The following is a 14,883-nucleotide window of genomic DNA, read 5'->3' as shown; positions in this document are numbered from 1 at the left end:
CGCCCTAATGTAAAAATGGAGTTAAAGTTTTTAAAGGCATTTACAGCCCCCCTAAAGTGCCGTGAGTAAAAAGATACGATGATAATTTCAGGTCAATGTTAACACTGTTGAAGGAATTAAGATATAAATAACACTTTTCTTAATGCGTGCAACGATTAGGGTCAAACCTAAACCAAAACTAAGTGAATGCCAAATATCAAGCAGCTTATACACCTAAAACCTGAAGCTGAAGAAAGGGGCCCTGATTTGACCAAACGTCCACGGATCAGAGTTTCTAAATCAGACTCTTATTTATTTCATTGTTTACTTCATAATGGTTTTTTTATGCCGTGACTTCTTTTTATAAGCTACTTTATGCGTTTCAAGGATTTATTTTCTTAGCACCATTTTAATTTCAAGGTTTTTATGGCAGGATTTTTATTTCATGTTCTTATATTCAAATTTGGGGGTGGAGTTTTAATGAAATCCACCGCATCTGCATGAGAGTGTAACATGTGAGGCTGCGTCCCATTAAGGCTTGAATAAAATAAATAAATCTTCAGATAAATTAAAACTAAACAAATAAGGTGGAAAAAAATGCTTTATGTTTATTTTGCTTAATGAAATATTTATTAATAATAATTTATAAATAGTGTTATTTGACTTGAACGAAATGGCTCCCCAACGATATGAAGCAACACTTGCTCAAACCCAAACTGGAAATATCCAGTAAAAAAATAAAAATAAAAAATGGAATCTAAGATTTATGAAATGTTCTGCATAAATTAAGTTCTGTACCTGTACAGTCTTAGACAAGAGTTAAGAAAATGTTGGCCTCATCCATCTTTGTGACATTAGCAAATAGGCAGCGTCTTCCTCGGGGCCTGTATGCTCCAGGAAAGCTTTGAAACGCCGAGTGGGCTGCTTCTGTGTTAAAAAACAATGTTTCCAACCCAAAAGAAAATGAATCAATAAACAACCTGTCAATTCTTTGGCATTTCTCTTTGCCATTTATGCCAGAGTGTTTTCAATGCAAGCACAAAGTCACAGTGCTGCCTTTCGGCATTCATGCTGTGTGCTAATCAGACGCACAACATTCACAGCAAGGAAAAGAATACAAGAGTATCGCCTGTGTGGAATAAGGGCTAAAGAGTAATCAACTTGAGATAATTTATGCTATTGAAAAACCACTGAGAAATTTTGACAGCTGTAAACTTTCTGCCTAGATGATGGGCAATACCCTTAACCCTGAACAGCACTTGTCTGATCATTGCACAGGAGAAGAGCTGTTGCTAAAAACAGACAGAGTGCTCATAAAGGAACACTGTCTCTCCTCTCGCTGTCTCTCTTTTTTTTTCTTCCTTTTTTTTTTTTGCTGAAGCTCTGAATATGTGGGTGTGAGGAAGCAAGAAGCTATCTCCTACATTCTTTTGTCTTTCACCTTCTCTGTCATTTTCCTGACTCTTTTAATAACATCATTAGGAGAGTCCTTCTGCTTTGCTGCTGGCCAAGAAACATAAAGAACTAGGGGAACCGCGGGGCGAATGCAACAAGACGGGTGCACGAAACTTTGATTCCTGCACCCATGTCTGAAATTTGATGCACGTATGCAGTGCATTTATTTGGGGATGCAACAAGCAGCAAATGTCTGCACCAGAGCGGTATTTAATCAACCAGGTGTGCACCCACCTGGTTAGGAGCTGTAAAGCCGAAGATGAGTGGTAACACACATCCTCTATGAAACGCATTGTTAAAGATATCAGTCCTCTCCATAGTCGATTTGTGCAGCCCTTCATTTCCCTGTAAGACTCTGTTCACACTGTAACTGGCACATTAATGCGCAGAATCTACTGGTTACTCTGGTGCATCTAAAAGAACATCAAGCCCTCAAAGTATAGGTTGATATAAGAAACAGAATATTTTCTTCATATAGAAGTGGACTATTTGGTAGGTACTTAAATAACATCTTTTTCTGCAGTAGCATAAGCGTATACAGAAAATGTAATAAAAGTTACACTTTAATTTCAGTATATTTATTCATTTGGCAAAACATTCAATGTTAAGAAACAATTTTTTTGTTGTTTCTTTTACAAAATAAGATGAAATACATGTTCTGTTTAAGCCAGTGGTACTCCTGCTATTAATACTTTACTCAACGTCCTTTTGGCAAAAGGAGAATATTGAGTTGTAATACATTTCACAAAGTTGAAGCATACACAAAGTGGGGTCATTGTCCTGTTAGGACAATATGTAGCTCTATAGAGGTTCCCAAACTTTTTTTTTTTTTAAGTAGAATCTAATTTAATACCAGATTTTTCAACTACAAAAAGTACTTTGACTTTTAAATGTGATGTCATTTCATGGAAACAACAACAAAAATAAATAAATAAATTGGGCAAAACATCTCTAGCCGTCATTGGACAAGAGGTGTAGACACCATGAGAAGGTCTGTTTTCGAAGAGAAACAGACTCACAGCATCACAGATCCCTTGTTATGGTTTACAATAGACCTAATGTGGTTTTCCACATAATAATTTATTTTTGTTGATGCTAAATACCTTCGTTTCATTTTCATCTATGTGCATGCATTTTTATGTTAGTGATGGTAAGACAGAAAATGTTTTTTTTTTTTTTTTTTCTGCTCGGCTTCCCACAGAACAGATCTGCTTGCAGAGATCTTCTGTTACTTTAATGGAAACTTGTTGACCACAAGGAGACTTTTTCGGCTCTCCTACAGTGAGAATTAGAGTTTTCTTTTAACCCCTTCAACCAGCCTCCTGACTCAGTGGAAACGTAATTAAAGGCCCTCTTTCTAGTGTTTTAGTGACTAAGATGAATCGGTGTGTGTCGTGTCATTTCTGCTCAACTAATTAACTTCAAATGATTCAAAGATATGAATTTTTAAAAAATGCCTCAGGATCGTTAGGAGTATCTGTAATTGTCCCACCAGTGTTTCAGATTAAAACAATCATTTCTTAATGTAGGATTTTTCCACATTGAATTGTTTGAAATCAAAATAGACATTGGGTTTCTCAAAAATGTTCAACTCAAAGTTATAGAAATGCAATAAAATGTTATTTTAATGTACACATTTCGCCTGTCGAAGTCTGTACGAGTAAACTGACAAACTCTTATTCTAGAGTCGAAGCGTAAAAGATGATTCTGTGGAAATTCAAGAGGCTGAGTCATGTAACTTTATTACTTACTTGTCTATTCAATTCTTGTGTTTGACTCATAATTTATTCATTTTTTATATCAGGTCAAATACTTTGGAGTTCATAATAAATCAAAATGGAGTAATACACTTATGTCTCTGAATAGAGCATTTCTCAATGTGCTTCATCTACTTCAAGGATACTTTACCTCCAAGAGTCACGACTACATAATGGAGAAAACTGAACAAAGAGCTTGGGGAACATGCTCTAACGACATGTTCTCAGAAACTGGGCAAAAAGGACATGCAGCAAAACTTTAAGGAGAATACTGAGTTCCTTCAAAGCAGCACATGTCTTAGAGGAGCGGGATGAGAAAAGATGAAGTGTTTGAAGTGAAAATGAATTCATCATTTTCAGCATGTCGAGAAGCGTCTCACGGTAAAATAAGTATCCGTCATGAAAACATAAATCGCAATGTTGTCATAATAACCACAGTCATCAATCCGATCTTTGCGACAACAGATACAAACCCAGTTGTGCACAGAATCAGGCCAGAACAATCAACAGCCTCTCTAAGCAAACACACGGAGACGAAAGGAGTTCAGGAATTCAGATCCTGGTTCTGGTCCAATTTCTCTTCGCTAATCCTCTCCCGTCTGCAATGAGAAACCATTTCTAGGATTTCATTACATGTATCTGAGACCAGCTTTCCTCAATTTCACAACCACGCAATTCCACTAAATTGTTTTTTTATTATTATTATTATTATTATTAAAGATAGCTTTATTTATTTCTAACCTTGGAAAATATTGCTTCTCATCTACTCAAAATGTATAAATCTTCATTGAATAGACATTCAGTAGCTTCCGCCGGTGTCATTTGTATGAAGCCACTAACATCACTCCAAATAAGCAACAGTTTTTCTAAAACCCTGGAAAAAACACATTAATGAAAGAGTCCCAGCCAACATAATCTTCCTTAATATTGCTACAAACTTGATTCAAATCCATTCAACTTTGTAAATAAGATGCTGTGGAGCATTTTATTTTTATCCATTCATCCATCCAAGCTACGTTTCTGCAGCACTTTTCATGCAGTCAAGCATCACAAAGTGATTTGGACATTTAAGCACCAGAGAAACACAATCGAATAACCAAAATGAAATGAATGAGTAAAATAGAAAGACATACAACATTATTGGTAATAAAATGACCTGGAATTAAAAGTGAGACAAAATTCAATCATAAAGAACGAGGAACTGTCGTGTGTAACTGTGTCTCTACACATCACAGGGCCAATAAAGGAGACGTAACATGAATATTTGCCGTTAAAGAATTTAAAATTGATCCTTAAAATCCAAGGTGCTCTGGCCTGAGGTGAGCCAGAGTCTCAAAGAAAGTAAGGCCCTCACGTTTTAAACGGTGACATGTCCGTAACATGAGGCAACTCTAAAGCCCTGCAGCCAACACGCAACAGACGACAAACAAAAACTGCTGACAAAACATTTAAATCCTTGTTGAACTCGACATCCTGCCTTCAAAGGTGCTACACGCTTTTGAAGTAGTGAAGCATGGTCCTTTCTCCCGTGCCCATAACCTCCAAAATAATAATAATAATAATAATAATAATTCCTTCTCTGCAGACATTTATACTCAGCTGAACCTGTTCCCGCATGCAAACGATAGGAAATCTACATGTGTTAATAAATCCTTTGGATATGTGGAACAAGAAAGAGTGCAGTTAACAAACTAATGATTGGTACCGACAGGATCTGTGATCTGCTACAACTTTGCTTTAGCAGCAAGCTTTTCCAGACATTGCCAATAAGGCCTGAAAGGACAATGCAGAACAAGAAGCAACAGCGGTGAGGTGCCGCTGGCTGGTATCAAGCTAAGTGGGCATGTCAGGCCAGTCCTGTTCTGGCTTCTTGCCTGCTCTCTCAGCTGCTCACTCAGTCCCCAGTGTCCTCAACCCTAAATGGATCCAGTTGCTGCCGCTCAGCTTCAATGGTGGGCTGATTTGACTGACTAATGAACCATTTCCCTAATGAGAGGACCACCTCCCCTCCCCGCCTCTCCCCAAACTCAACACTTCCTGTACATATCCTCCTTTTTTTTTTGCATATTGCTTCCATATTTACCTTCCTTTTTCCTCCTGCACTGCCTTAGGCTCATCTCGTACAGTCGTCCCTTCCACCTCTTCCTTTAGCACTGGGTCTGTCTCTCCTCATCTTCTCATCTCAGTTCCTGTGCACAGTCTTCACACTGTGTACATCTCACTTCACTCCCTCACTGACAGTCATTCACCAACAGTTTGCCATATCCTTCCTTTTTTTTTTCTCCTTCCATCTATTAAAAGTTATTTGAGCAACTGTTGGGCAACAAAACATTTCATGGGGGCAGTTTAAATCCTGAGTGTTGTTGGACTGATCATTATTGGTCCGCTCTCTCTGCTTGCATCGAAATGAAGCCAGATACAACTCAAAAAGCTGAGACTGCATATATTCTCATTCACTCTTTTTTCCCCCTAATTATTTACCCAATTTATGCGTCCTAGCATTTTTGACGCATAAATTGGGTAAATCTTTTAATTCCTTCATTTTTGTTGGATTCAACACTATAATTTGGAGGGTAGAGGAATACATTATTGTCTCTCTCCCACCTGTTACCACCAGTTATCTGGCTGAGACAAGACTATTTGTTTTTAACGTTTTAATGTTTTTAATCATGGAAGACAAGTTCTGCTTTTTGGACATATTTCTGGTCACAAAGAAACATGGACAGTCAAAGCGAAGGAATTAAAAAAGTGTCACCCATCACTTTTGCTAATGCTCCCACCACACTATTTCATATTTGTTCTTGCATTTCAGTTGTCTAGAAAGGCATCGATTTCTGACGCATTTGATCACTAGTTCAATTTTTAAAAATCCCATCACACAGATACACCATGTATATTGCAAATATGTGCCACTGTTATAGTAATTACACAACTGCTACTGAAACATGGCACCAAAGACCCAATAAAGAAAAAAAAATCATGTAATCTCATTAAGGACTATGCAAAACTTCTGTCACTAAAACTGAAAGTTAAACTGACGACATGACCTACTTTCTGAGTAGTTCACAAAAATCATCTGACCACTAGACGGCAAACAAAGAACATTCAAATTTCATGCCAGGGTGGATCAAACAGTTGATGCTAAAATGTGTGAAAAATACAAAGCAGCAAAAGAAATGCTCTGATGCAGGTTAACGCTCCACATCTTCGATTCCAACTCACACACAGTATTCAAAGCAGGAGGGCATCAAAAAACACGACAGGATGTTAGAAAAAATGCTTAAAATCCTTAAGACATATCAAGATCCCAGCAAACCATTATGCATTAATTTAATAAAGTGAGCATTATCACTTTAATGATGCTCAAAGTGACCAAACTGTAAGAACCTCATACCTGTTTATGAGATTATTAGAGAAATATTGATGTACTCCTTTGAAAACCCCTTCAGTATATTGAGGAGACTGTGAAGAGGCTAAAACATGATTCAGCTTTATCTCACGCCAAGTCTAGAGTTGTAAGGAGTGGATGTGACAGGAGAAGGAGCTCACACCATAGAGAAACCTAGAAAAATATGCAATATGCAGTAATATCGGTGAATGATGTGATAACTATATGACTTGAGATGAATAATTAATAAAAAGTAATAAAAAGATTAATTACATGTTAATGTCCCTAAATAATGAGTGTGCAATTCAGCTACTGGAAAACATAAAATATTATTTAGATTTAAAGAAGAAGGTTTTATTGAAAAAGTTCCTTCCAGACAACATCTGCCGTTTTGGCCTTGACACAGGATAGCTGTGGTTCCTAAATGACTTGATCACCTTATCTCTTTGTCGTCCTGTTGCTGTTTTAATGATATACTTGTGATGTATTGTGCAGCCCTAGAGTAACCCAATCCATTTGGATGGGTTTTGCGCTCTCCTGTGTCACCTCGTGTTTTGCCAGATGCTTTCGTGGCGAGCCCCACATCCCACTCGTCACACACGTGCAGCTGCTTGTCCACTCACCAGTCCGTCACAGTTGCTGAGAGCCACGGTGCCTCCAGGTGTGTCTGTGATGTCCCCCACGTACAGGCACTCGTCATGCAGCGGCTCAGAGTACCGAATGCTGTCACTGTCGTCGTGCCACTCCATCTTGGCTCCGGGGGCCACCAGCCTGGCGTTGTGGCGCAGGCGAAGGTGGAACTCCCGGCCGAAGACGGTGACGTTGTAGTAAAGCCTCTCCTGACCGGCGTGGTACTCTCCGTTCTCCTCGGCTCCTCTAGGTCCTTCCCACTCATCGTTGCCTTCTCCTACCTCCCTCTTCCGGCGCCTACGGGACTGCCCCGCTGCCACGCGACCAGCCGAGACGGCATGTGACAGAAAGCGGCCCTCTGCATCCACACTGATCGGCATTACCAGTCCATAGTCCCCCAGGATGTGCTGCAGGGAGTCTGGGAAAGAGGGAAAGCAGCATTGGATTAGGGGATCAATCCAGAAGGAAGACGTAAAGAATGTTATTGGGTGAAGAGGAGAGGGAAGAACAGTAAGAAAAAAGTCATAGGGAAAGTAAGAAAAAAGTAAGAAATCAAACAACAAAAGTTACAAAGGTAGAAATTATGGAATTGTACACTGTTATGTTTAGGGTGGAGCTGAGGATCCACTTGCAGAAACTAGGATAGCAGAAGCATTGTGGAAATAAAGATGACTTCAATTACCAGAACTTATTAGCCATGAACAGACTGTAAACAGCAGGGTGCGAACAACAGAGGGTCTGACATGGAGTACCTGAACCAAGAAGTATTTATATTGGGCACTTTGATGCTCCACAGATGAGGGAATGAACAGATGGGAACAGATATGAGAGAATAGGTGACTCAGGCACTGAAATAAAAGAGTAACACTAGAATAAAAGGAAACACAAGATTCTGAAACCAAAACTATCAAGCTCAACTCAAAGTCCAACAGATTATAACAGAGAAAGGGTTTTGACAAAAGGTGCATCAATCGATGCGACGGCTGAGAATCTGCAAGTTTATTCACCTCACACTAATTCACAATCATTTCTGGAGCCGCTGTTTATCTCCCAACATTATCGATCCAATTAGCTACAATTTGGAGTTCTATAGAAAACTATAACACTTAAGATCAAGCTTTTAACTATTAAAAGTTGTATTATGTTATTCATTTTACATGCACATTTTTCATTGTTGTTAAACTGAAAGATGAAGATTTTTTTATTTAAAGTCTCTAGAAATCCTCTGCCAGATGAAATTACTCGATGTCATATTTTTAATGACATAGAGAAAGAGAGTTGTTGTAAAAGTGTGCAGAGAGCATCTTCCTCTTTATCTCGTTGATTTTTTTTAAGTTTTTTTTGGTGTTATGGCAGTCTCCTCTTTTCTGTAGACAGACTCTCAACACACTGTATGTTGAAGGTCTTCCAATTTTTACACATGGAGGGTTTGCAGGTGTCATACAGATTAGGTTTGATATTAATTTGCAGTTAATGCCCTTTAATTTGCTGAACTAGATATGAATCATGGTGATCTACATACCTTACATTACATTTAAACAAGACCTACAAGATTAGACATTAGCTTAAAAAAATGCCTGTAACTCATAAATCTTGAACTTGTTCAAATTTTGTTGCGTTATAACCACAAACTTCAGTGTAGCTTATTGTGATTTCACATAGTATAGCAAAACAAAGTGTTGCATAATTTAAATTGTTTTAAACGGAAAATTAAACAAAATGGTTGTGCGCTTACTCTGATCCCCCCGACATAAAACCAAGTGGATCTGACTTTTATAAGGAAACAAAGTCCATCTGTGTGTCATGAAATGTTTGAATAAAGCCAGCTGCTCTGTGAATGCCTCACAGATTTGTTAGACGACTTCGGTGAATAAACAGAATCACTAAGATCTAAGAGTGAGAAGACCATTAATCAAGAGGCTTGAAGTAATAGAGGAGCTGCAGAGTTTCATAGCTCAGGTGGGGGAAACAAACTGCAATGTGTTAAAGAGTGCAGAAATCCAATACTAAAAAAGAAAAGGTCAAAAGAAACCACACTACTTACACTTTATAACTAGTAATTTAGGGTACACCGCCAGCACATAGTCAAAGGTGCTCGAGTTGAAAACTGGACTTTCTGGCCTGTATACCAAACACTAGGGGAACACTAAATCTGCTTCATCACGCTGAAAACACATCATCCCCACATGAAAGCAAGGCGTTGGCAGAGTCATGCAGACGCTATTCTTCAGCAGTGACATTTTTGGGAAGCGGGTCAGTGCTGATGGGCAAAATGACTGGAACTTTAAGGGCAGTCCTGGAAGAAAAGTTGAAAAAAGGCCAAAACAGGACTTGAGTCTGCACAGGAGATTCAATCTCAGGTAAGACATTGTTCTAACCTAGAGCCACAATGAAAAGTGGGTCATAGGATATTCATTTATTTTTATTTTTTTAGAAAGGCCTAGTCAAAGTCCAGACATAAATCCAATTGAGGATTCATGGAAAGACTTGAAAATGTCTTGTTTATAGTTTCAGCTATTTTGCAAAAAAAGATAGATAGATAGATAGATAGATAGATAGATAGATAGATAGATAGATAGATAGATAGATAGATAGATAGATAGATAGATAGATAGATAGATGAATGTAGTAGCACAAAGGATTTACAGCAATAATTGCAGCACAAATACGAAGAGGGCTGATTACAAATGCATGGCACACGTTTCTAGTAAGAAGAAATGTCCAAAACCATGTTTCATATTCCATCCAATTTACAACCATGCGTTACTTTTCATTTGCCTTACAAAGCCCCCACCCAGTACAATGCATTTACATTTTAGGTTGCAATTTGACAAAGTATGAAAAGGTTCAGGGGGCGTGAATACTTTTGAAAGAGGCTCTGCTCATACTTTGGGGGTGGGAGGAGGGGGGGCTTGAACCCCCACTCCCAAATTATCATATCATAATCCCCTCCGATTGCGCCCCTTCCATACAGACACAGGAGCAGACCCCACCCATGCACCCAGAGGCGACCCCGACGCTCGGGTTGCGTGCATTTGGAAACGGCAGCCTCAGCAGTGAGCGCTGCGCTGCTGACACCTTCTGTGCCCTTCCACCGACAACAGGAAACCCGGAGCAAGATCAAGGTGCTAATTGCAGCTTTCTCACGCTGCTTCATCACTGTCAAACTGCCCGACTTAAAAAAAAAAAGAAGAAGAAGAAGGAGAAGAAGGATGAGGAGGAGGAGGAGGGAAAGCATTCGTGCAAACACGGTATTAAACCGACCTAATATTTCAGACACGTAACATATTTCTTATAATGAATAGTTTGCATTTTAAAAGCGTTACTTTGAATACATTGCAGATGCTCTTATGTTATTATATGCGGTTCGCACGTAACGGTGACCTTACACCTTACAGGTGCATTACAGAGATGCTCCCACACCTACTGACACACACGCAAACACCGTGAGCCAAGGCCGTTTCATGGTGCCAGTGTTGATCCAGGAGTCAGGTGTGTCACCTCCTTACAAGCATCTCTCCGGCGCACTCATCAAGTCTAAATGCATAAAGTTTGCTGACTGATAAAATCAAGCGCACCCTCTTAATCCCTCTCGGACCTCTCTATGTTTGGGGAACGATTTGATAATAGTGTGATCAATAGGCTGACATCCGACTCCATGCGTCCTGTCACAGATCGATAGATGCGACAGCGGCCGAATCAGATAACGTTACGGCTACTTCCCCTGCAAAACCCGACAGTGTGATCGGTAAATCTGGTGCTTCTCTAAAAGAAGAATTTAATCCAGTGAATGGATGGGAGCGAGGGGGAGGAGGAAGAGAGCAAATCACAACACTGCTTGCAGTTGCACCGCCAAGGGACCCTCGGAAAGTACGCGCACAACAGCAGGACGCACAGAAGTTGCAAATTGTGTTATTCTGGGGGAAGAAGCTGAAAAGGCAGGTCTAAGAGGAAGCAAGCATGAGAAAACCGGACAGTTTGGAGCGGAGTTCCGGGGAGCGCTCAGAGGAGCCCCGCTGATGAGAGATGAGATCAGATACGGAGTATAAACACTGGCCACGTTTGGCTGTACTGTACTCACCAACGCTACTGGCGATGTAAAGGCCGCTGGTGTGCAGCAGGAAGGCCGGCAGAATAATTAGGACAGTCAATCCTGGCGAGAGAGCCATGGCAGCTCCGAACTGCGCAGGTGAGAGAGTGGGACTCCGGGCTCCAGTGTGGTGAAGTTCCCCCGCCTGGCGCGACCAGCCACGCCACGACAGCAACAGCACAGCAGCCCGCAACTAGACTGCCAAGTGCACCGGGAAAGACAGAGCTCTCCTCCTCTCTCTCTCTCTCTTTCCCTCGGTGTCTCTCTCTCCCTCTCGCTCTCTCCCTCGCTCTCCTTCTTTCAGTCGAGGTCTCTCACTCTCTCCCCTCTCTCACTCAACTCTTCCTTTTCTTTCCGCTCCACGTCTCTCTCGCTCTCCCTCCTCCCCTGCCGCCTTGACACTCGCACCGGGCACTGAGCTCCCACCCACAGCCCGTGTGTGTAAGTGTGTGAGATGGGGAGATGTTTCACGGAGCGCTGGCCCACTGACAGACAGGCCCGCTGACAGCTCGCTGCTTCATCACACCTCCAGCGCGAGAGGGGCCTCGGCCTAAAAGTCGTTTTTTTTTTTTTTTTTACAACTTGGCCACTCTTTCCAGGTTCATAACTGCAGTTCAGCGCTCCGCTCCAGCGGTCCCCGATATGCTGCAAGCCTTTTCATAAACTTTGAATATTCAGCTAGCCGTCCTGGACTGGCTGAGCACCAGCGCCCCTAGCGGCCCCCTGCGGGAAACGTGCTGGGTATTTGCAGGACCCAAGGGTCCAATTTACAGGCAGAGACAGGAGAGCTCCTTCCAGTCCTTCCTAGCATGCATTGCCCTCATTTAGCACATCATTTACCCTTGTTGACTACTAAACTCTTGAACACAGATGTGCATTATAATTTAGACAACAGACACGAGCAAAAAACTATTAGTGTCCCCATATTTTGTGAACATTTTATAGTTAGATGTAATGGAGTAACACAAAGTAAATCCGTATTTGAAGAAAAATTTTAAGTTTTTCTTCTTCTTTTTTTTAATAAAGCATACATCTTCCTGTAAAGTGTGCAATGGTTTCAGCTTCTGTTACTATAATACTGATAAAATCCAGTGCAACCCATCTAACACTAATAACCACACCATAACCACAATGAAAGTTGGCAATGGCAGCATCATGCTGCAGGGAAGCTTTTCTTTAGTTTTCCTAGGAAAGCAGAATGAAGTCATAACTTTGTGGAGCCACCATTCACTGACGTCGCTTCTGAAAGTGTTTCAGGCCACGTCTTTACACGCCAGAGACACACCCCAGAAACTAAATTTCTCTCAATATTTTATAGCTGAAATTCACAGTGACTGGATGGGGAGCGTGAGCGTGAACAACAATTTGCCAGCCTTGAAACCGATTCTTAATTTAACTTATTTTTAGGTTTTGACAAGAAGTTCCTAACACTTGGGTAATCTGAGCTCAGTCCCATTAAGTTGCTGCTCTGTCTGTATGCTTACGGTTGTCCCTAGAAGGCAAATGGTATTCCCAGACTCAAGTCTGTTGCAGCCTCTAACATGATTTCTCCCATCATTGCTCTGTGTTTAGCTTCACTCAACTCACTGTCTTAGCATCCCGAAGAAAAATCATCCGCTGTCATCACAGTGTTTCACAATGGGATAACAGATGTACCGTTTTAGCCATGTAGACTTTTTACAGGAGCCAAAGAGTAATTTTATATATATATATATATAGATATAGATATAGATATCTATATCTATATATATATATATATATATAAATATATATATATATATATAGATAGATATAGATATCTATATCTATATCTATATATATATATAGATAGATATAGATATCTATATATATATATATATATATATATATATATATATATATATATATATATATATCTATCTATATATATAGATATATATATCTATATCTATCTATATATATATATATTTATATATATATATATAGATAGATATAGATATATATATATATATATATATATATATATATATATATATATATATCAGTGATTCTTGAGAATAGGGACAAAACAGGTCCTATGGATAAAGCATGAAATTTGAATAAAATATACACAAAATATATATTTTTTTCAAATATCTAACTAAACTAACCTGGGTCATGTGAGCACAACAATGTATATTTTTCTTTTTTTTTGCAGAATATTTTTTTATTTTAAACATTGTAGTCGGTGGATGATGCCTGTAAAAGCCCTTGTCCAGGAGCAGAACTCAATACATTCTTATAGTTTAAAACAATTAAAGAAATACTAAAATTATATATTATGACAATTAAGTATAAGTAGTCATATAAATAATTATAAAAGTATCGATAAATTGAATTCAAAATAATTTTTAGATATTTTCCAACTCCGTTGAAATTTGTCCTTAGTTTTTGTCAACACCGTCAGAAATGAAAAGAATGTAAAAAAATCTGGCATTATTGGGGGGCACCAGAACTTCTGAGGACCCCATGACGTTGTGTTTTCTCTTCCTTTGCTAGGAGGGCTAGTTAGCTCCGGTTAGCTTAAGTTATTCTTTAGTTTTTTCTTCTGTTTTATTCCTAAATTGTTTGTCACAACCATGATGTGTCAACTCCATAACTGACAATTTACAAAACTTTGATGAAATTTTGCGAAATAAAAGCTTAATTTTGGTATAATGTAAAGATTTCATGGACCTGATAAGCTACAATATGGCCTATATATATATATATATATATATATATATATATATATATATATATATATATATATATATATATATATTTTTTTTTTTTTTTTTTTTTTAATTGTAAAAAAAATTGAAACCTGTATAACTACTTTTGGACTTTGTAATAATATATGTTGGTCTATCACATCAAATCTCAGTAAAAATGCAACCAGGTAATGGGCTAAACATGAGAAACAAATAGTTGAACACTAAAATAGACTAACTACAAAACGTATGATCCAATAAACATATTGCCAATAAATATATCTGTTAACATATCTAAAATATGCCATCTGAAAATCCAGCCTGGATTTATCTTCAGCCTGCAGAGCTCATTGATTTTCGCCATCATTTGTATCACTCATCATTATGATCTCAGAATTATTAATTATCATTATCATCATTATTATTATTACTATTATTATTATTATTATGTAATTTTTATTTGTCTCGTTTGGGGAACATGTTTTGGTCTCCTTTTATATTTTACATTTGATATACACTTAAACAAGTCAGCTAAAAAATAGTCTCATTCATAAGTAATTATGTTCATTAACAAAAGCACAACTTCATTTTGACATTGAAACAGAAACTTTTATATTCTTTATTATAACAATAATACACATTCAGGAAATAAAGAGATGCAGTTAGGATAAACATATTAAATTATGTCATTCTAAATTACAGAGCTAGTGTAGCAGTCCTTCATTAATCCTCAATTCTAATTATAAAAGTGCTCATATCCTGCAAACAGTACTAAAATAAAGAAATATTAAAAGGCAGGTATAATTTTAATGTAGAACGCTTAGGCTTTTTGACAAATTTAAGTTTAGCTCAAGTTAGCGACAGAATTAAATA

The 14,883-nt window shown here is 38.5% G+C and overlaps 1 protein-coding gene across 2 annotated transcripts in view; it reads right to left on the bottom strand.

Annotated features, from left to right (window-relative positions):
- The window catches only part of LOC106920872 (A disintegrin and metalloproteinase with thrombospondin motifs 2-like), a 124,352-nt gene extending 112,120 nt beyond the window's left edge, over positions 1-12,232 (bottom strand). For both annotated transcript variants that reach the window (XM_014992168.2, XM_088009637.1), the window contains exons 1-2: positions 11,291-12,232; positions 7,203-7,627 (exon numbers count right to left, since the gene is read on the bottom strand). In XM_014992168.2, the coding sequence (XP_014847654.2) occupies positions 7,203-7,627; positions 11,291-11,378 (513 nt within the window). In that variant the 5' untranslated portion in view covers positions 11,379-12,232. The remainder of the gene's footprint in view (positions 1-7,202; positions 7,628-11,290) is intronic.
- Between the last annotated feature and the right edge of the window lie 2,651 nt (positions 12,233-14,883).

This window comes from Poecilia mexicana, unplaced genomic scaffold (assembly GCF_051168715.1).
Source record: "Poecilia mexicana isolate PSO_F unplaced genomic scaffold, ASM5116871v1 scaffold_10, whole genome shotgun sequence".
NCBI classification, from domain to species: domain Eukaryota; kingdom Metazoa; phylum Chordata; class Actinopteri; order Cyprinodontiformes; family Poeciliidae; genus Poecilia; species Poecilia mexicana.
This window is presented reverse-complemented; position numbering and strand designations above follow the sequence as displayed.